Source organism: Astatotilapia calliptera, chromosome 23, assembly GCF_900246225.1.
Source record: "Astatotilapia calliptera chromosome 23, fAstCal1.2, whole genome shotgun sequence".
In the NCBI taxonomy this organism is placed as follows: Eukaryota; Metazoa; Chordata; class Actinopteri; order Cichliformes; family Cichlidae; genus Astatotilapia; species Astatotilapia calliptera.
Window position 1 is genome coordinate 11,583,066 of NC_039323.1, and position 21,418 is coordinate 11,604,483.

General features: G+C 42.6%; 1 protein-coding gene across 9 annotated transcripts in view; it reads right to left on the minus strand.

Annotated features, from left to right (window-relative positions):
* Nucleotides 1-42: 42 nt before the first annotated feature.
* The window catches only part of unc13a (unc-13 homolog A (C. elegans)), a 48,314-nt gene continuing 26,938 nt past the window's right edge, over nt 43-21,418 (minus strand). For 2 of the 9 annotated variants that reach the window (XM_026160083.1, XM_026160076.1), the window contains 24 exons: nt 21,168-21,331; nt 20,888-21,041; nt 20,628-20,696; nt 20,228-20,317; nt 19,698-19,832; nt 17,524-17,657; nt 17,245-17,330; nt 16,275-16,401; nt 16,063-16,159; nt 15,212-15,355; nt 14,925-15,002; nt 14,714-14,791; nt 14,455-14,543; nt 14,224-14,370; nt 13,374-13,497; nt 12,230-12,235; nt 10,508-10,537; nt 9,377-9,433; nt 9,148-9,228; nt 8,514-8,661; nt 7,694-7,750; nt 4,180-4,272; nt 3,614-3,773; nt 43-3,532 (listed from right to left, as the gene is read on the minus strand). In XM_026160083.1, coding sequence (XP_026015868.1) covers nt 3,244-3,532; nt 3,614-3,773; nt 4,180-4,272; nt 7,694-7,750; nt 8,514-8,661; nt 9,148-9,228; nt 9,377-9,433; nt 10,508-10,537; nt 12,230-12,235; nt 13,374-13,497; nt 14,224-14,370; nt 14,455-14,543; nt 14,714-14,791; nt 14,925-15,002; nt 15,212-15,355; nt 16,063-16,159; nt 16,275-16,401; nt 17,245-17,330; nt 17,524-17,657; nt 19,698-19,832; nt 20,228-20,317; nt 20,628-20,696; nt 20,888-21,041; nt 21,168-21,331 — 2,637 coding nt within the window. In that variant the 3' untranslated portion in view covers nt 43-3,243. The remainder of the gene's footprint in view (nt 3,533-3,613; nt 3,774-4,179; nt 4,273-7,693; nt 7,751-8,513; nt 8,662-9,147; nt 9,229-9,376; nt 9,434-10,507; nt 10,538-12,229; nt 12,236-13,373; nt 13,498-14,223; nt 14,371-14,454; nt 14,544-14,713; nt 14,792-14,924; nt 15,003-15,211; nt 15,356-16,062; nt 16,160-16,274; nt 16,402-17,244; nt 17,331-17,523; nt 17,658-19,697; nt 19,833-20,227; nt 20,318-20,627; nt 20,697-20,887; nt 21,042-21,167; nt 21,332-21,418) is intronic. The other 7 variants (XM_026160086.1, XM_026160079.1, XM_026160085.1 and 4 more) reach the window with 5 other exon arrangements.

A 21,418-nucleotide genomic window follows, 5' to 3' on the forward strand; every position in this document is an offset into this window, starting at 1 on the left:
TGGCTATTCCTTTGAACAGTTTGACAAAGAATGACCACGAGCTTTTATTTCATATTTTATTGGAAGCAGAAACACAATGAGACTGCAGTCCCAGCAACCTCAACCCCCAATAAGAACAACCATAATAATAATAATAATAATAATAAAAAACAAGCCCAAAAGAAAGAATCTTTAGAAACATCTCGTGTATAAAAAAATTCTCATGCGAGTACTTTGTACCACTACACAGCATCAGTAATACATATTTATATATTCACAAACATTTGAAAAATAGAAAACGATAATTAAATATCAAAATAAAGAAGACAACAATTGGCAGTTAAACATCAAATAATTATGCGTGCTGGCACAATACACGTTTTTTTACTTTTTGTTTATTGTTCCTATCATGCACCGTATCTGGAAGTACCGGACCAGCAGCGCTGTGCAGGTATCTGTCTGTGTGGCCTGCTCAGCGAGACACTTCAGGACGGATCATGCATGTGTGTCCACTTGTGTCTGTGTGCTTTTCGTTGTGCTTCATCCACCTCTGTGTGTGCGTTCCTGTTCAACGTGCCAACCTGATAATCCAACACGCAGTCCGGGCCTCTGAAGGTGGAGGAAGGGGAAGAATTTCCTCTCCTAAAGTATCATTGTCAACAGCAATAAAGTTTTTGTTTTTTTTCGTGGCATTTCCAGCTGCGTACCTGTTATTGATTTTGCTATTAAAAGTAGATGTGCCCTCTTAATAAAAGACCTTGTACACACACAAGATCATATTAAGGGATTGCTTAACTTTTAGCTGTGAGTAGTTTTCACTAGCAGGCAGCATGTTATATATAATGATATACGATGCATTACTTTGAATGGCTCCTGATCAGGCCCCATTAAAGTAATACAGACGCTCTGTTATTGATCTCTAGAGTGCACGCGGTCTTTCTATACCCTTCAATAGTAGCTACATTTCCAGATTGGGCACCCAGTCGCACATAAACACCAGCTGTGCAGTCACTCGCAGCAAAATTCAAGTCTACAAAAGAGCAGCGAAACTTCACTTCACATAGTATGACGTGTGTTTGTTACATCCGAGCTATTTACAACTACCCGACCGCAGCGATCGATCTCCCTCCCGATCGGTTTCCTCTGAGCTGACCAAACTTCCCGTCTCTGGTCAGCTCTACCGCAGCTGTGATGTTTGGCCCATCGAAACAGAGACGGCATTTACAACATATCAGACAAACGCTTGTGCTGATATAATTAGAATAATAATCCACAATGTAAACATTATAAGACTGATTCCAAATCACTCATCTACAGAGACTTTATAGATCAGATGCATAGAGTTCAGTTTGTAGGCCTTGTTCTAATAATGGGGACTTTGATATTATTCAGGTTTGGGAGGGGGCATCTTAGTAATGAGGCAGAAAAACATCCAACCAACCGATCATCCTGTTATTATCATCACCCCCATGATTTTTTTGTTCAGGAGAAAACAACAAATATATTATTTTTTTTAAAGGGTATTTTCTTAAAAATAGATGTCGCATTGAGAGACATGTTAGACAGCGAGCAGTCGTTTTAAAACATTTAGTTTCACATGAAAGTGACCGTAGCTTCAGGTGAACTGCTGTAAAACAAGCTCAGAGTATAAATGTGTTTTTATGTGTAGCAAAGCCCCTGTGCTTCTTCTATTTTCACACTACATCTCTGTACTGTGGACAGTAGGCCCTCTTTTAAATGTCACATCCAGACCTGGCTCGGTCTGGATCTGCAGCCCTTTAGCAGAGGTCTCGTTTCTCATTCACGATTAAGGGTTACGGCATCTGCAGGTGGATCATTAGACGCGATAAGCGCTGGATCATTAGCGGTATGTGCTCTCCCCGTGTTGGGGAATGTGCTGTTGTGTAACCCACGTGGTTATTTTAGCTTCTCAGGGACTGTGTTTTTAATCATCTAATTATACATGTAGGACTTTAATTAGCACGCACTTTTTAAAGGCAGTTGACTGTCCTTACAGAGCTGCCTGGCTGAGGAATGTTTGCAGTAAACCAGATGGAAATATCCACCGCACAATATAACCTTGGTCTGTGCTAAATTAAACAAACTGAACGAAACAATAAAAATCCCCCGAATCTTATCGCACTCCCGCTACACCCGTTGTGACGTCCTTCACTTGTGATGGCTTTCAGTGATTACATCTGCAGGTGACAGACAACACGGGCGGTCACACGAGGTTGACATTAGAACGTATTACAAACACTGGATCGCACATTCACACTCATTTTCACACACATACAGTCCGATGATTTACAGCGCTTGATCATCAGGCTCCGCTCTCTATCATATAGGAAACAGGACATACATAATGTGCAAGGGTTAACAAGACGGAAGGCATTAAGGGTGTCAGGCAGTGTGCTCTGTTACAGGGTAGACGGACAGAGAGACGGACGAGGACAATCTTTAGCCGACCACAGTTCCATCGAACAATCCTGTATTTATCTTTACATGTCCTTAATAGTTTATATATATATATGTGATGATATATAGAATTATTAAAATATAGATATAATCTGGAAGAAAAAAGTAAATAAATATTAAACTCATCATAACTAAATAGTGCTTTGTTCCCTGTATGTCTTCCCCACCCAATATCTGGAATGTTTGAGGCTGCAGCCATTGTAGTTGTTTACGGGTCAGGTGGACAGTTGGTCTGGTTGTGCTTAGGGCTGGTCTTGGCATATTTGAGCAATTCCTTGTTGGCACTTGCGGTCCCTTCTCTAAGTGGTTGCAAACTAGGGAAGGGACGAGAGGAGCTGGGGGTCGGTAAAGTTGAGGGTAAGGTTAAAAAGGCAGAGAAAGAGTGAGAAAGAACGCCAAAATATTAAAGGCTACAAGATATTTCTCACTCTGACCAGTCAAGTGAGGTGTGCGTGTGTGTGTGGGATGACATGGCTCTCCTCTGGGATTAGAGGAAAGTAGTTATATGCTCTAAGATTAAACTCTATGTATAACTGAATCAAAAACATGTTTGATGAAGTCAGTAACAATAAAGACACTGGTGCGTTTTCAGAAAACGAGTGATGCTTTGCTTCGCACTCTGTCATTTCCACTGAAATAAATGTATTTACAGTATGTGTGGCGACTCTTGTCTTATGTGTGCTTTTACAACACTGGATAATCGGGGCAGTGGCTTGCAGTGGCTCAGGAGAGCTCCTGGGCAGATTCGAGTTCCTGACGTGGCATTTTAAACTGCGATTTGGCCCCCTAGCTACGGCCCTCCTCAGCAGAGCGCTGGTCGGACTTGAGCTTGACGAACTCCTTGGCCACGTCGTCGTTGTTGCGCTGGGAGAGGATGCGCAGGACGGTCAGTCCCGTCTCATCCATGTGGATGCGTTTACCCAGCGGCAGCCAGCAGGCGGCGCTGCCCTTAGGGGCCACGTCCTTCAGCTGAAGGACAGCCATGCCCACGGTGCGGTCCTCTCGAGCAAAGCAGTAGTCCTTCACGCACACCTGCAGCTCGTAGCACTCAGGACCCACCTCATTACTCAGGGTGCTGCAGAGTGGGGCGATGGAGAATATTACAAAAATCTCTCGAAACAATCCCTCAAATCATCGATGCACATCAACCACTTACAAAGTGAAGGTCTCGTTGTATTTGGGAGCCCAGCTGTTGTTCTTTGACTTCGTGGCGTACTTCCTCTTTTTGTCACTGAGGTGAGGGCCGATGATATAGACTTCCACAAAAGGCCGGAATATTCCCTGCGTCTGCCACCTCAGGTCATTTGCAGCGACCACTGAAACAGACAGAAAGACAGAGCTAAAGGAAGGAAAGAGAGCGGGAAGGTGTGGGTGACTGTGAGATTCGTGTGGAGAAAATGTGTGAAAAAGTGGAGCGGTAAGCGAGGGCGAGTGAACAGGAAACTCAGGCAATACTGGCTCTCCCTCAGGCCTCACATTCAGTTTATGGTCAAGATAATGAAAATAGAATTGGAAGAGTATTCATTACAAAATCATATTTTTCTATGGCAGATGAAAGCTAGAGCTATATTCTGGTGCCCTGTTATGGCCATACAGTCCTGCCCGCGGGGTCTAGCAATGTTTAAATGTTAAACTATGACTTGAATGTTATTTCCAGAAATACCCTCAGATTCAGTCCCAATAAATGTGAAAACAACAAAGATACAAAATATTTTTGCTCACCTTTCACTGTGACTTTGTGCTCTCCGGTGTTCGGGTGAGTGAAAATCTCCACATGGATGGACACTTCTCCTACAGCATCGTCCACCCCAGAGCCTGACGGGACAGGACAAAGAGTAAAAGTGCCATTAATACCCTCGAGTCTCCCAATCTCCACTGTGCTAATGTCGCAGCCGCTGTGCCCTCTATTTCGAATTCTCCTCCATAATTAAATTTAAAAAAAGTTACACTTCCATTTCAGTTTCACAAAAGAAACAACGAAATGGACTCAGTTATAACCTGGTGAATATAAAGCAGAGTACTGACTATTCAAATGTTTCTTTATAAAATAATAGCGTTTAAAATAAAGCACAGAGTTCTGCTTGTGCATATGTTGTGGTCTGGAAGTGGACATTCAGACAAAGCAGCTATGAGTGGGCATATGTGTTTAATACCGGTAGTGTATAATAATAACAATAAGCCTGCAATAGCTGTATTATCTCCTTTGGTAATGCATTCTACGTTATGATTAAACCTGAGCGACTGAGAGGCAATCACTGTGGTAACTGTTGCCCACTCATAGATGCAAAGTGTCTGTTAGGATGCGGGGTGGTTAGTAAGAGGCAGAGAAGAAGACAGGAGAGAAGCTGGAGAAGGTCAGCTAACGGTGTGGATCCCCCCCCCCACCGACACAGATCATGTCTGGGCATGCTCAGATGGATACACCCATTCCTTGGTAAAGTCTTTTACCCAAGCATGGTCAAGAGGAGGGCCAAGAGAGGGAGGGACCACGTGGAGGGAGAAGCAGCTCGGCCTCCCCGGCCCGTCGGTATAGGATGACAGTACTGATGCCTGACTGCTTTAATAAAGCTTTCTGCAAGAAGAGCGAATAGAAGATTTTTCATATTTTCTGCTCTTTTGTCCTTTTAATGTCTATATTTCCATTCTTGAAGAGAGATTGCTCTTATTCCTCCTTGTTTAGTTTTTTCATCATTTAATGTAAGTTTATGGATCGAGAGCGACACACACCCTCATAACTGACCGCTCAGATGTTTCCTGGTTAAAATCTGTCATTTCATTGCATTTCAATCAAACATCAAAGTCATTTAACTGTTTCATCTCTACGCTACGCCAGACCTGGGCTTGTTTGGGGTCCTTGGAGTTCTACTTTTTGCCTGAGGAAGAAGATGACAAGTCTAGATGGCTTTCACCAGGCTCTAACACCTTTGTCTGGGAGGGAGGATGATGATCTTTCCTTGTGCCGCATGTGAACAAGCGGTTTATATCCACGTACAACTCCAGAAGGATACAGTGACAGATGGACATTAATTTTCAGTGTTTTAATTAGCGTCTTCGCTCTGTCAACGGTATCTTTGTGGCGACGACCAGCAGCCTGTGTGTTTGTGTTTTTAACCAGCCGCCCACTAAACAAGGTGTCTGTGGGAGTTAGACGGCAGAGTGTTCCTGGCACGCGGCTCTCTGCATCTCTCAGGGGAGCATTATGGGATTGCTGGTTTCACTGCCAACAGGACCAAAGAGAGCAGCAGTCATCCATCTGGCCTTGTCTACTCAGTAGAGGACATCCATGAGAGATGAGAAAGAAACTTTTCTGGCTGGGAGGCAGGAAGATGTTGCCAGGAAAAAGCAGCCCCTTTCTTCGTTAACAAACACGGCAATCAGAGGCACATTTTGCACCATATTGCAAAACGTCACCAAAATAGATATTAAATCTCAGAATTGTACTTTAAATGTGCCAAAGCATCGCCTGAGTTTGCCACTTATTCACAAATGAGTTGATTATTTTAACCGCAAATATCGGCGCTCACAGCCAGCAGCACGCGAGACCGACCGTCAGCGCTGATCAAAGACTCTTTCAGCTGCGAGTAAATTCCACTGAGCTTTGGTCATTCATCCTGCTCTAATCATCCACTCTAATATGGTTGGAGAAACTACTCAGTGAAATCTGTTTGACAGGGAGTTAATTTGCTTCCTTGTTACAGTCAGGGACATCCACCAGCTGGCAGGAAGGCGAAAGATACGCTTCTTTGCTGCTTGTTTATTCAATCTCAAATAGATGATTTTCCATAAAACTTGCAAAAAGGAGCATTTGAATTATTTCCAGTCATACTTCATCAGAACTAAAAAGCTGGTGTCACCATTTTGAACAGGTAAAGGATGAGAAAGTGGGATTCAGCTCAGTCAGACAATCAAACTTGAGAACACACCAGTTCAGAGCAACACTTCAAAATCTCAACTATTCCAACAAAATTCATTTGCTAGTGTTTGTTGGTAGTGGATACCTTTCACAGTTAGGCATTAATCTGCATAAAAATCTACTTTGAATGCTTTTCTTTCCTTACACATTTCCATCTTTGGTCTCTTTCCAGAGGAAAGTGACACAACTTGACGTGTAACAGACTGCAGTGTTAACAATGTCATATTGAGCCGCTCATCTGAGATGACTGTCGGGGTGCTAGGGCTTGCGCAGCACCAGATCATCATCGTAGCATCAAATTAAACGGCGAAGCCAAGTGCACACACAAACAGCAGAATGCATATGTCTCTATGTGAGCGTGTATGAACATACCGCATCTGAGAGCAAGTCAGACTCTTTTATTCTGATCTAAAGAGACGGAAATCAGACCACCTGACCCGATGGACTGTTTGTGATTGGCTAGATCTGTTAAGGGGAGACGAGCTGAGAACCCTTTCCCATCACCGCTTTGGGGAGGGTGGCGCTGCGTGTGGAAGCTGATTGGGTGTTTCCATCTCTGCCTGCTTTTGGATGCGATCGCAGGGTAGGGAAGGACAGAGAGCCCTCCCAGACAAACTAAGCCAACAGCCATCATCATCTTCATAATAATCCTACTCTTCCTCTTCAAGCATCTGCCATTTCAAACACAGTGGGAGGGACAGTGACACTGTAAAAAAAAGATTTCCTCCCAGTGTTTCTGGAAATAAATAATTGCTTCTACAACCTGAGGACAGACTCATCAGATTGCACACACACACACACACACACACACACACACACACACACACACACACACACACACACACACACACACACACACACACACACACACACACACACACACACACACACACACACACACAGCCCCCTGGCTTCTCTGGGTGACATCATGCTGCATCAGAATTCCTCCACGCTTTAATGCATTTCTATTATATTTGTCTGATGTCCGCGCATCATGCGTCGTGTCTGCTCATACATACTGTCCACGGCGTATGTATTCAGCGCAGTTCTGTACATACAGACATCAGTGTGTACGTTTCATGCATGAATGCATAAAGTTACCATTCTTGCTGTGGTGGTGGGCATGTATGTGTGTTCAAAAAGGCAGAGAGTGTGTTCAGTCTGTGCATTGCATTTGTCTGTTGGGATGAATCTGAGCAGGCAGGACAGTTTCAGGATGCACATGGGGGGGTGGGGGTGAAAAGGTGGAGGTTGCTGGGCTTTGTTCTGGAGGCTCTCTGGTGGTCCTTGGTGTCTCAGAGCCTCAGCCTGAGTGCCACATACCCTTTTCTGGGTAAACATCCTCACTAGTGGTGAATCTCACCCCCTTCCCGCCGAACACTGTCCCACAGACGGGGCAGGAGGTGGGAGTAGACAGAGAAAGGAGACACACGAAGAAATATGAGGTTTGCAGAGAGTTTCACAATTACAGAGTAGAAAACAGACCAACATGTAAAAAGCATTTTCCCTGATTTGTTGGGGAAATTGAGCTACTTCTACCAAATAAGCAGTGAAAAAACTGTGTCTTGCAACATCAAAAGCCACATGGCATTAGTTAAAAAATTCAATTTTAAATGATTATCCACTCAAAAGGCATTTCTACCAGTGCTCGGGGACTATGTGTGAGCGTCTGATGGCAGAAACGGGATGGCTGTTACACAGCTATGTGACAGGAGGACGGAGGCTGAGCAGCAGCATCAAAGAGAAGGAAAACAGAGTGGGTAGGTATTTATTTTTTCATTGCAAATAGCTGTCAGATCATCTACAGAATAGTGGCTGCAGTTCCAGAAGCTCGCTATCAGGAGACTCAGCATTTCAGGACAGTGAGAAATATTGTGCTGTTGCAGTTTCAATTTTACGCTCTACGAGGCACGTGAGATACTTTGAGCGTATAGAAACTTGGCATTTGGGAAAACCCTAACATCAACAGAGGGGGCAGCGAGAGGGGCTCCTCTGAGAGTGTGAGCGAAGAAGGAATACATTTCCCTTCCTCAGAGAATTATGTAAGATGCTGTAGGTAGTTAAGCTCATACTTAACAACTGAAGATACTGGAAGGTAAAGCAAATTCAAAGCCCCTCAGACACAGACAGATTTGTACGTTACCTTGAGCGTTCTGCGATTGGACAAAGGTCTTTATGAGTTTGTCTGTGGCCTGCGTGTAAAGGGACAGGGCGTAGTGGAGAGACTGAAGGTCAGGACTCTTCTCCAGGAATGTCTTCTTCAGACCCACACCACCAGCATGGAAATATTGCTGTCACATAAAAGGGCGGGGAAAAAAACATTTTACCAACATCTTCCGACCAGCAGCTGACTGAAGAAATAAAAGGGCACAAATAATTATAAACACAGCAGAGTGATCATCAGCGAATCCTGACATTCCCACAGTCACACATGAATCCAACACTAAACCAGTCAATACTGACAACTGCAGATAACAATTCAAAACGCTTCTATGATGTGCAAATTAGAGCCCCCGTAGAGCTTTAAACAATCGTTTTAACATTTGGTGCTATGTGGGTGCCTGTGTTATCTTGGGAAAATGCTTTGGGAGTGAAATTATGTGTTATTTTTCTTTTATTAATTCATCCTAAAGGGATAAAAAAAACCCTCATTTCCTGGTCCCAAACTCTGGGTTTTAAGACTGTACATTTATGACTTCTTGTTTCCTGAAACGCTTGCACTGATAATAAAGAGAATATTCAATGTTTAATCACAGAAAATGAAAGTGAATCTCTACCTTGATGGTGTCGAGAGCCAACTCTATCACAGCACATTGCTTGGGTGTTAGCGCTTTGGCCTCCTCACGAACCATGTGCTCCTAAAGATGCCAGCGGGAGAGGCATAAAGCAAAATGACCAATATGTCCCCCTCATATGCTCTTCCGCATATTTTCTAAGCAATTAGAGACTCAGTCCGAAGCACTGGTGCCGGGCCCAGAGCGTAAGTGTAGCAGAAACATATTGTACCTTCAGCTTGGACAGCTGTCCGAGCTCCTTGGCAGCGTTAAAGATGAGCTGAGTGCCCTGGAAGAGACAGAAAGGCAGAAGGAGGAACAAGAAAGGTAGACAAGCAGAGAGAAAGAGAGAGAGAGAGGAGCGCTGTTATTATCGTGACAAAACAACGGCGGCGGTAAATGGCTTAGTGTCACACAGAGGACAGCGACGTTTCTGACACACACATTCATAAACAGTCACTCTGAACCGCTTTACAGGTGTCACGGTACATTTTCCTTCAAGTGCTGTTATCACACTTATCTGTCTTTTAATCATTCCAAAACATTACACACAAACACTACAAGGAGAAGGGAAAGTGGTTCAGCTCGTAGTAAGGGCAGGAAAATAGACATATTTGTGCACTCAAATGCACACAGATACACTCACTCTCCCTCTCTCACACACACACACATATCTAGCAGCTATAAAGCTTCACCGTGGTGTGTGCTGGTATTTATTGGTCCAGCCTAATGCAGTACTCTTGTAAGAAGATGTATCCTAAGTACTGCTGACTGTGGTTACAAATACGGTTTTGAAAGTTTACCAAAACCAACTGTAGTTTTGTATTCTTTCAAATAATGCAATAAAAAAAGAATAGCAGAAAAGTTTCAGGAAGAGCTTTATTAGCAAATAACAGAGTGCATTTCTGAAACTGTGGGGAAGCAACAGGGAAGAATAATCCAGCATCCCTCCACTGCTACTCTAAGCTAAACTGTCAGTCGTGCAGATAGATGTGCCTTTGGTTGCAGGGGCTGCTGTGATGAATATACTTTTTTACCCTGCAAGCTTGGCTTCCCTTTGATTTGGCTGTGAAGCTAAACCACACTCTGTTGTCTTTTTGTTTTTTTGCACATAGCCAGCCAGGTCTGAGTCAAATTAAGTGACTGCTGAACACACTGACTTTCTGTGTTTAAGTCACAAATTTCTACATCCAATAGAGGTATGTTTACAGCACACTATAAAAAGCACTATGTAGATAGTGAAAAAAAACAATATTTCCACTGCTTTGTTTGACTGGGAGCTGAGGGAGAGAGACATAGACATGGAGAGAAGACGTGGAGGAGAGAGACAAGACACATTGATCTAAAGGGGTTTAGTCCTTACATCGCTGTGAGAAGCACTCTTCAGCCTCCCCTGGAAAGAGAGCATGTGGTTAATACTTCAAGCAGTGGCCAGTCCCTGCTGTCTGACTTCACGCTCACTGGCTGCATAAGAGCGTGCAATCAAAAGCTCAGACGTTGCTTTAAAAATGTTAACGAATGTTGGAAAAACCCTCGTCAGTTTTTTCAGTTTATTTCTTTTTTTGATCGATTGCCAATCCAACATTATGAGAGTAAATGCTTTGACTGCACTCTGTTCACTTATGATCATTGCAGAGATATTGTTTGCATGTGGTCTGATATTTCAGCCAGGCCACTCGTAACCTGTTTGCATGCAATCCAAAACAAAAACAGTGCCAGGAAGCATGAAAAAAGGAAAAATCTAAATGTATCTTAGCACGTAATAGTTTCCATTAAAGAAATGTAATATAACATCTTGGTCAAAGTTAAAGTAAAAATTTTACCTAGGGGAAACATATGCATACTCTCTTTACTGCTCAATAAGAAATTCATTTTCTGGCTATCAATCACAGCACACGAACATTTTACCTGCATGAAAAATACAGGGCGCTCAGTCACGTGAACAAGACTAAAATTGGGCTTATCATGAAAGAAATCGTTTTACAATATTTAGATTTATGCACAAATTAAACAGGATGGTGCTAGTGAGTTTTAGGTGTGATGGCAGGCCGATAGTTTTACCAGTTTCTTAGTGGAATCACTGAAAGATAATATTTTCAATAATTATGCAGCATTAAAGCTCTGTGCAGTAACTTCCATCCAAAGAACAATTTTAGAGTCTGCATCTTTATGATGTTAAACCAGCTTCTCTTAAATAATTTATTGGAAGTTACCAGAGATCAGAATGAATAACTTGACATTAAAATAAATGTTTTCATACATCTTTAGGTTGTCAGCATCAGAAAGTGAAATATTTGGTCCTAAGACATTAAGAAAACAAACCGTGTACCTCGTTTGCACAACCTAAACCCAAGAAATAGCATCGAGACTATTTATAAAAACACAATGACAGTAATTATAGCAACAACAGAACACGAAACCAAACCAGAAGAGACCAACAGGACAGGTCCGCAGAGACATACAGTGCACTACAGTGTCGTACAGGATACTGAGAGAAGACTGCAGTGTTGAAATAGATCAGATGCAAGCAACAAACCCACAGTAGGGGGTAGGAAGGCAGGACACAGTTCAAACAGGTAGGAAAGGTGGGGACAGTGGGGTGAGAGGATTGGAAAGGGCGGAAAAGGGGTGCTGGAGTTTGGTCGGGACAGTAGATACCAAGCTACCGAGAGATCAGTCACCTCACCGGGGTCCCCATAAAAGGGCGCAATGCATGAGAAGAAACAAGCCAAACCCAGGCACAACAGAGGAGAGGAGTACCATTTCCTGTTTGAGGAGAGCGTTCATGAAGAAGAGACAGCAGAAAAGGGAGAGGGGGCTAATCGGTGAAGATTGCTGAGGGGTGGGGTGGGACCTATTAGAACTAGTTAGGAATGCACCATGCTCCTGTCTTCTCAAACGAGAGACAGACTTGGAGGAGAGAAGAGAAAAGAGGAGACATGAGACAGATCAAAGAGGTGAGGTCGTGAGAAGGCAGACGGTGTGATGTGGGGTAAAAACAGGGGAAGATCGCAGCCACATATAGCAGAGAAATTGACCACCGTGGACTGACAGACAGACAAACACACAGGAGTGCTGTACTTACAATCATCTGTGGAGGGAGAGCGGTGGGAGCAGGATGTAATAGTAATCACAACAACAACAACCAGAGAGAAGGGTCAGTCAAGCTGCAAAGAGCCCCACATCAATCAAAATCACAAGTTTGGGCCCCAGGCCTGGAGGGACGTGGAGCAACTGACACCTGTTTAGAGCCTGGACTAAGCACAGGTAGAGAACTGAGCAGGTAGCCATAACACCTAAGCTAACTCGTTACAGCATCAACTCTTTGCTCATAAAGCAAATACAAGGTTTAACTTTCAGCAGCTTCACATGAAGAGTGTCGCTGTGGGTGTGATCGTACAGCTTTGGCGCACATTAAACTCTGCGTCCTGTGACTGAAGGTCACAGTAGCCACAGATTATCACTTTATTATCAGTGATATGAGGCTCTTTAGTTAATAACCAAACAGAAATAACACATATACCAAAAACAAACAAAAGAAGAGCGGCTGCTTTCCAAAATGTATCATTCTTTTCAGAAGTGGGTCGGATCCTTTAGGCTAACATTTTTATGCAACTCTGATGTGAGTTACTCATAAATCAGGAATCTCTCCAAACAACTGACATACTGGAGAGCAGCCATGAGCTGGTGCAGGAATGATATGGTGCAGTCCTTTTTTTTCTTTTGCTTTTTAAGGGTTTCGTCTGGATTGTTTGGATGAACGAAGGCACCTGCAGGGCAATGCTGCATATACTGCGTGTAGGGGGGGGTGAGCAGAGGGTAGGATGTAGATGTGATGCAAAAACTGTTTGATCTTTTGCTTAGGCATGGGCCACACAAAATGTCTGCATTTGTTTTCCCTTCTCTCGTTCTCCACCTCCTTCTTCTTTCTTTCTGTCCTTTGATGTTGCCTTGGCAGTAACAGGTGTAAGTAGAACATACTTGTGCACGTGTAGGCCTTATATACTGCAGGGGTCACCATATGAACATGTAATATCTTCATTTATGTTGCTATAAACATCCGCAAGGACTTCAAATAATCATTAAACATTTTGTAAAGAGATGATAGCGATGGATATGTGTACATGTCTCTTTCGTCTACACAAATTAGCCAAGAAAACATCTCTAAATATGTCTATTTTGTGTGTTTGTATGTTCTTTTGTGCATTTATACTTCTATGCGCTCTTACCGTTTGGTCTGTGAGCGGTGGCAGAACGATGGTCTTCTCCATGGTGTTCATCACCAGCTTCCACAGCTCCTTCAACACACGTTTCAGCACAGTCTTTTCACAGATCTTAGCAAACAAAGTCAGGCTGGCAGGAGGAGGGAGAGACACAAGTAAGAAAGAGACGTAAGTATTAAGCAGCAGAGGGGAAAAGACACAGTCTACCTGAAGAAAAATCGGATCATCAAAAGAAAAAGAGGTAATATGAAAAAGAGAAATACCTTCATGAGGGAAAAAACGCTCAGAAAAGCAGAAAATTTGGGGAAATTTCAATATTTTTCATTCATTCACAGGCAAATAACGTTTCCAAGTCATTCCTACAAAAACAAGGGTGGTTGTGGCATCCTATTATTGCACCACAGTTAAATTCAGTGAACTCTTAAGAAACCGTTAATTCATAAATGTTTGTAAAGACAGCGTGCACGGCTAGGTGATGGATTGTACACTGTACACCTGTGGGAATGGGACTGAAAACACCCAAATTCAAAGATTAAAAGATACGGACTAATACTTTTATCCATATATCGTATAACCACAACCAACAAAGCCAAAGATTCAAACCATCACATCAGTGTATTCACTGGTAATCCCTGAAAGATGAAAGCTCAGTCTCCAGAGTGTTTTAAAGGTCAGTTTTTTTCTACTCTTTCATCTTGATTATGTTACTGTGCAGGAATTTCTCCAGCTCTAGCCACGAGCAGCGTTACCCTACCCACCTACTGTTCAAATCTTCTATCTACAAGTCAATCAGGCAGTCAGTCAGAAGAAACTTGCTTCCAAATAGGGAATCATTTTAAGCTAAAGATTGGCTCACTTGCTGTCCAGGAACTCCATGATTGGCTGCAGGACATTGTCAGCATCCTGGGCCACGCTGCTGGCATTTCCCACATTTGAGGTTCCCTTAACCTGAGCCAAGATGTCTCCCATCTGCTTAACATTTTCCTCAATATGAGGCTGGAAACTACAGAGGATGAAAGGGAGAAGGTTTAAGAGACTGCATCTGTAGCGTTCATTTGGATATGAATATGTGTGAGCGTGTTCCCACCTGACAGCAAAGACCCTGCTGAGATCATCCATGACATTGTTGAGTTTGACTTGCAGGTCTTTCAGGATATCACTAGCTTCAACACACAGCTAAAATGCCACAATAAAAACACACAAACTCACTCAGCTGTTTGGGTTGACTGGCGGCTGTGTGATAGGATAATAATAACACATGGCTGATATACTCGCATTAGGAACTATGTCTGAATAATTAAACAGTCTAAGTTTTGGCTGTTTGCGAGTGGAGAAGAGTCGCTCACATCTTTTCCACCCATGGCTTCAAACATCTTCTCCAGCTGCACCCTCAGCTGCTGGATGTTGTTGATCAGGATGCAGGGCTAGAAAGAAGCGGACACATGCGCATGTTTTTATGTTTATTCCAAAAGTTGGCTTTCGGTTTTTGGCAAACAGAATAAAATGAGACCATCTGTGGAAAAACCACATTGGGTCATTATGTCTTTGGCCACTCACCACTTTCTCCATGGTGACATAGTTGGCAAACAGCTTTGATATGATGTCAGCATAGGACAGAAGCACATTGCTGATGGTCTGGAGAAGAAAACAACAAAGGAAATATTTTTTTCTGCTCTTGTGTAAAGTGTCCTTGGGTTTCTTAAAGGGCGCTATACAAATCAAAGTTCTTATTATTATTACTGTTATTATAAAAAAATGTTTTAACATGTACAGAAAAAAAATTGAAGACCTCGGTCTTGCATTTTTATTTTGTAACCTGCAAATGACATTTTCACTGCACCTACCTTGGCGAAGCGCTTCATGTAGTGTCCTACAATCTGCGGATCTGGGCACTCTAACTTCCTGATGATCTCAAAGCTCTGGTTGAGCTGGGAAAAGACATCCACAACTGAACAGGAGAACAGAGCATGCTCCGATGTGACCTGGAACTGCAGGGCAGAAAAGATACGCGGGAAGATTAAAAACTGGGGAAAATTAAAGGAGAAAAAGTCACAAGAAGGGGATGAGTAAGGTTGCAGGTGAGATTGTGTGCCCGTCTAAGACCATACAGACAGACCATTAGATGCGTTATTAAACTGGACCTTTGATATATTTCACTGCCTGTACAGAGACTCTGACCTCTCAGAGCCAGCCGTACAGACAGTTAGACAGCCATCCAGTGACAGGTGGGAGCTCCTGTCTGTCTCCTTGTAATTGGCTGCTGGTTACCGCCTGGTCCTTAATTGGCTAGAGGTGAGTAGGTGCTACTCCAGGGAGTCAGGGTAATGAGTTGAGGACAGCTTTTCTGCAGTCAAACCTTTGGAATAAGGCCATTAATTTACAATGTCCTGCTGTAACAGAATCATCTTTGGCTTTAAGCATATGCAAGTCACGGGCACTCTTTTTGAAAACTTCCCAAGAATCTGCACTGCTGAGTCCATGCTTTCTATTTCAGTCTTTGAAGAATGCTGGGGAGACAGGAGAACGTGTGGGAGGCGGGGCGGGAGTGGGGAAGAAACTTTGGATGATTACTCTGAGTGTGGCAGAGGAAGTACAAAGGATGGATTACAATAATTCTGCTTGAATAACAACAGCGACTCAGCGCTTCAAGAGGGCTGAAGGAGAGATAAGGAGGAAGGGAGCTGGAAACGTTTACCCCATCTTTTTTGTCTCTTTCCAAAGCACCGTGCAGAAAGTCACGAGACACTTCTTCGTTTTCATCCAGCCACTGGATGACAAATGGCTCAAACCACCTACGGGGAGCAACAATTTAGATATTTGCAAACTAAATTCGAGCATTTCAAAAATATATTCTGTAATTCTTTTTCACCGGATGCGTCTGTTTCTACAAAACAAGATGCTACTCACGCAGGATATTCAGGCACTCTGCTCTTGAAGAAGGGCAGGTCCTTGCAGTACTCGTTGTACAGCCACTTGACCTTGAAGTGCAGGTTCATGTAATCTGCACTCTTGCACAGGCGGTTTTTTTCATGCTCTGTGAAAAGGAGAAAACACGTATTTCCAGGACTGTTTAGGCGGCCAGCATTTCCTGCAGGTCTGTTATGCACAGAGAAACTGAAAAACTGTTATAGAATAAATGTTTTTATAGAATAAATAGTTTTAAATACACAAACATGATTCCAGTCATGCTTGGATAGAGCCAAATCCTCTTTTTGTCTTATCAGAAACTTTATTTTTATGCATAAATACTTTTTTAAAATATCAGATAAAAAATATGCATGCTAGAAATCAGAATATGCATATCACAAGATCTACCAAAATTAATATATTTTGCTTCATTGTTTGAAAAAAAATGAGATCTTTGCTCTCAGCAGCGGTACTGGAAGATTTAAATCAGGCAGGCAGTTAGTCAGCAAGAACAGCTGCTTGTCATGGAGCACACATTCAGTGTGTGTGTGTGTGTGTGTGTGTGTGTGTGTGTGTGTGTGTGTGTGTGCGTGCGTGCGTATGTGTTTTAATGATTAAAATGGTTTTTTGTTTTTGGAGGATGTAGATAGCCACGAGTAGAATAACTGGATCATTTTATTGCTAATACAAAAACAAAACTTGCGTATAATGTTTGTATGACTGTAACATTCAAGAGAGTTTAATATAATAGGTGGCTTTTTAATATCCATTTGTATATACTGAGTGGGAGTCCAGCTATGGCCAATAACCAGTGTGCTGAACTACCAGCAGCCGATAGTTAAACAAAAGCACAGACGTTTAATTAAATTCTCTGAATATTAACTGAATTCTTTTCTTTTCTGTGTTTTTGTATGCTCGCTACTTTTAAGACTACAGCACAATACTAACTGTATTATCGGTTTTTACTCACCTTCCATTGCATACTTCATATCCTGAGCAAATAAGTTCCACATAACTTCCGCGCTGATTTTACCCACATTGAGCTCCTGAGGGAATCTGGATGCAGAAGGAGAACATGTAACCGGGAAAGCTGACGAGAGCCTCAGAGTGCAGTTTTAATGGCACTATGAGAAACTGTGGATAACTACATAACATTAAAATGTCATTAAACCCATTCTGTTTAAATTTGTACAAGGAAACAAAGCAAACACAAAGGTAGAACGGCCGTGTAGAAAACTTAGAGACATACTGATTTAGGCAAGGAGTGTAAGAGTTCTTGTCTTCCTCAATGATTGAGACGATAAGTGTGATAAACTTGGACCAGAAGTCGAGGTTTTTGATGCTGGGTCCTTGCTCCTCTGGGGGCACAGCACCCTGCTTGGCCTGGGAAAGCAACAACATGAGTGGCGTTATAATGACTCATGACAATGGCTTTCTGAGGTTTACCTGCTTTTATTGCCCCTTTTGGCTGAAAAATCTGCACATAAGTGAATTTTGATCAGTGAAACGGTTTTTAAAGCCGTACAACAGGATGTCCAGAGTCGTGCAATTGTGTAATCTTAATGTGAATTTTACCAATAATATTTCTGTCGTCTGCAACGGGAAGACGTTTTTGGAGGGAAATCTCGACTGCGTTGTTAACTCAACAACTCATACATATTAAACACTTGCTGCTCAAACAGCTTTAAACAGACTGCGAATGTCAACTGTCTGGTCGACTTCTTTGAAACAGCTGAAGATGTGCTGAGAAAAAACAAAACAAAACACTGAGCTGGCTGCTGCAGGGTTTGAAGAGTGAAGAATGATCTTGCAGAGATTTCAACAAAATATAGCAAAGTCCCTCAGGACGAAATGTTTTATTCAAAGAGAAAAAAATGCTTATTTGAAATTCACGGGGAAGTCAGAATTGGGCTTGGTGCTTTAATGAGGGCTCAAAGCAAGTTCTAGAAATCGCTGTTGGAATCGGCTACAGGAGTGACGGATGGAAGAGCCTGGCTTCACCAGACTAAGACACGGACTTACCGCGCACACACACACACACACACACACACACACACACACACACACACACACACACACACACACACACACACACAAACCAACAACACACAAGTGTCTACATATGGAATGAGGACAAAACTGAAATCCTTTCTGTATTAGAAATGTAAAAATGTAAATATTATTCTCTTTGTAGTGATGACTTCTGGGTAAAACCGCTGATTTTGATCACTAAAGTTGTACTTCCACCTGTAATTCAATCAGCTGATGAGTTTCTAAAACTTTAAGCTTTTTCCCCTGGTTTGACTTTACTTTGTTTTCACATAAAGAAAACTCCAAACGAAGCAAAACGTGTCTTTTTTATACAAACCGCATGAGAAAGTTCAGTCTGCTTGTTGGCCAGATGTGCAAGAGGAACAATAGCAAAAGCAGGTAGAAGACACAGTATTCTGAGCTACAGGATAACTTTGCAATGTCACTTCTTCCAATTCTTTAAAGTTTGTGTACTCTGCAGGCTTATGGTACTCTGCTACATCCCAGGAAGCAAAGCATGCCTGGCTATCAGAAGGCAAACGCCCAGCATATATTCAGTGGTTTGGTCAGATCATATTCCCACCATAAACGAATCAGTCTGAAGTTCATTTGGAACTGGATCGAGACCGCCTCCTCGAATGCGTCTGTGGTAGATTCACTGCAAGTGCAATTACCCTGCTCGTGTCTGCAGAAGCGAACCGCACCAAGACGGAAAATGAACCAGAATTCAATTTAAGCAGACTTAATGGTGCAGGTGTGAAGGCGCTGAGATTGTGGTTGGGCTGTCATTATTCCCGGCATTTTGCTTAAGGGAAACTGAACCGGACAGAAGTTAAATGTAAGCAAAACGATCATCAGTCACTGGAAATCTACAGCAAAAATTCCAAAGGAAACCTCAATGCCTTTTGCCACTGAATGAAATATACCAAGTTTATGTGTTTTGCTTGGTAACGACCAGAAGCTCAGAACGATATCAACTAAAAACAGATCTAGTTTGTCCAAAACCAAACATGAACCAAGGAAAAAATGGACTAAACAAATAAACTAAATAAACAAATCATAATTCAGCACTTTTTTTTCTATAATTTGCCGTAAGCAAATTATAGAAGACTGTTGATGTACCTTTAAGTAAATAAAAAATGAACAAATGCAGATACCATCACCATCACACCTGAACATCTGCACTTTTCTAACTGTTTGATTCTGTATGTTCTGAAGTCCAGTACATGTACGCATGCATGGTGTGCTAACAAGGCTTTACTTTTTTGTACTTTATTATGTTTATGCCAAAAAATATCAATTCAAAGTTGATTTTTTTGACAAAGATGGAAAAAGAAAAACATTCACTGACACACACACGCAGACATTCAGCCCATCACTGCTGCTTCTTACCGGGTCTGCCTGATACTCGCGACTGTAGAGCTCATGGCAGTTATTAAAGATGTATTCATAGGTGGAGTTGAGACAGGCTTTGACACAGTCCTTCACTACCTGACTGGCTCTGGGTGGCGACTGGAGCTCTTGGACCTAAACGCAGGCACAAAAATCAGACATGCAGTGACTGGATCATTCATTTGAGCTCACATTTGAAATGATGAATTTATTACAGCTGCAGAATATAGTTAAAGTTTGGCAACAGTGCTCTCCCAAATATGCAACATAGAAGACTGGAGTAGTGAAAATAAAAATCTCCCTGGAGCCTTCATGTGGGAGGTGGGAGAGTTGAAAGATCAGGCAGTGATGCAGGGCAGCAGCACTGACACGTCAGGGGGAAAAATGGGATATTCTGCAGCTTAAATAGACAATGTGAAGAAAGCAGAGTTGGTTTGCAGAATTCTCTCCATTTCTGCTTCTGAAGAAAACCCTTAAATCCAACTCAGCACCAAGCTTTAGGATAAAAATGGAAGAGAAAGAGACTATACCTTCATTCTGAAGAAGGTTATACTGGTGAGCAGATCCACTGTGGACTTGAGGTCCTGCAGTCTCTCAGGACTGCTGGCCGGGAAGTTGTTCTGCAATCGGGCCAAAAAAAGGAAAGAAATCAGAAACGGCGAGCCACAGTACATGAATTCACATCTGTGCTTGTCCAGTTTTTTGCATCTGTGGGCACGATCCAGCATGGTCAATCTTCACTGGCAGCAAGCCCTGTTCTGACTGTGTGGGCGTACATGCTTTCCCCAACGTGTCTGTGCACGTTTCCGATGAACTGTCAATCTAATTAACACATTTGCCTCCTCAAATTGCTTCTGATAAAGAGAGACGTGCAAGGACGCAGAGAATCATTAGTTATAAGCCAGAAGAAATTATAAAAGAGTAACTTACCCGGTACATGGACAGGTCGATCCTCAGAGAGTTATGAAGCTGATCGAGGAGCTTGACAAATCGCTCTTTCTGTGGGTAATAAAAGAAATGTGCTAATAGATTCTGTGATTAAACATAATGAAGATAAAGAGGACACGACAAAGGGAAATAACAGAGAAACTATGCCATTGCGATAGTTAGGGGAAAATTAGTATATAAAACTATTTAATTAATAAAAGTATGACATCTAACTTTATCGATCCAGCTAAATGTTGACTCACCCCAAAATTAGAAGCAGCAAAGCGGTCAGAGGCAGAGACATTGTTGGTTGCCTGGGTGGTGTGGGCGTAGTAGGCATTGATGTTTGCCAGCAGGGTACTCATCACTGCAGGCACACCTGGGCACATGTACTTAGATGACAAGCAGGCAAAATGGCTGGAAATGAGAGGAGGACAGGCAAATGTTAGATTTTTATCTAAACAATCTACGATGCGCCTGAACACATGGGTCTTTCTTATTAACGGTGACGTTCTGGAGTCGGGCAGTCAGCCGGGAACCTACGTCATAGCCTGGTAGATGGACTCGACTCCATAACGCATGGCAAACTCATCTACGATTTCCTGGGGAGTTTCCTCAAAGTACACTTTCCATGCATCATCCCCTTTGGCGTCAGGAATCTTCACCACACCATTATTCTGGATGTCCGTCACATAATGGAAGAGATTCTAAGGAAAAGAAAGCAGAAGGTGGCGTGAGTGAAATAAAAGAGAAAAAAGGCTTGAAAAAATTCAAACAGTTATCACTCGTTTGTA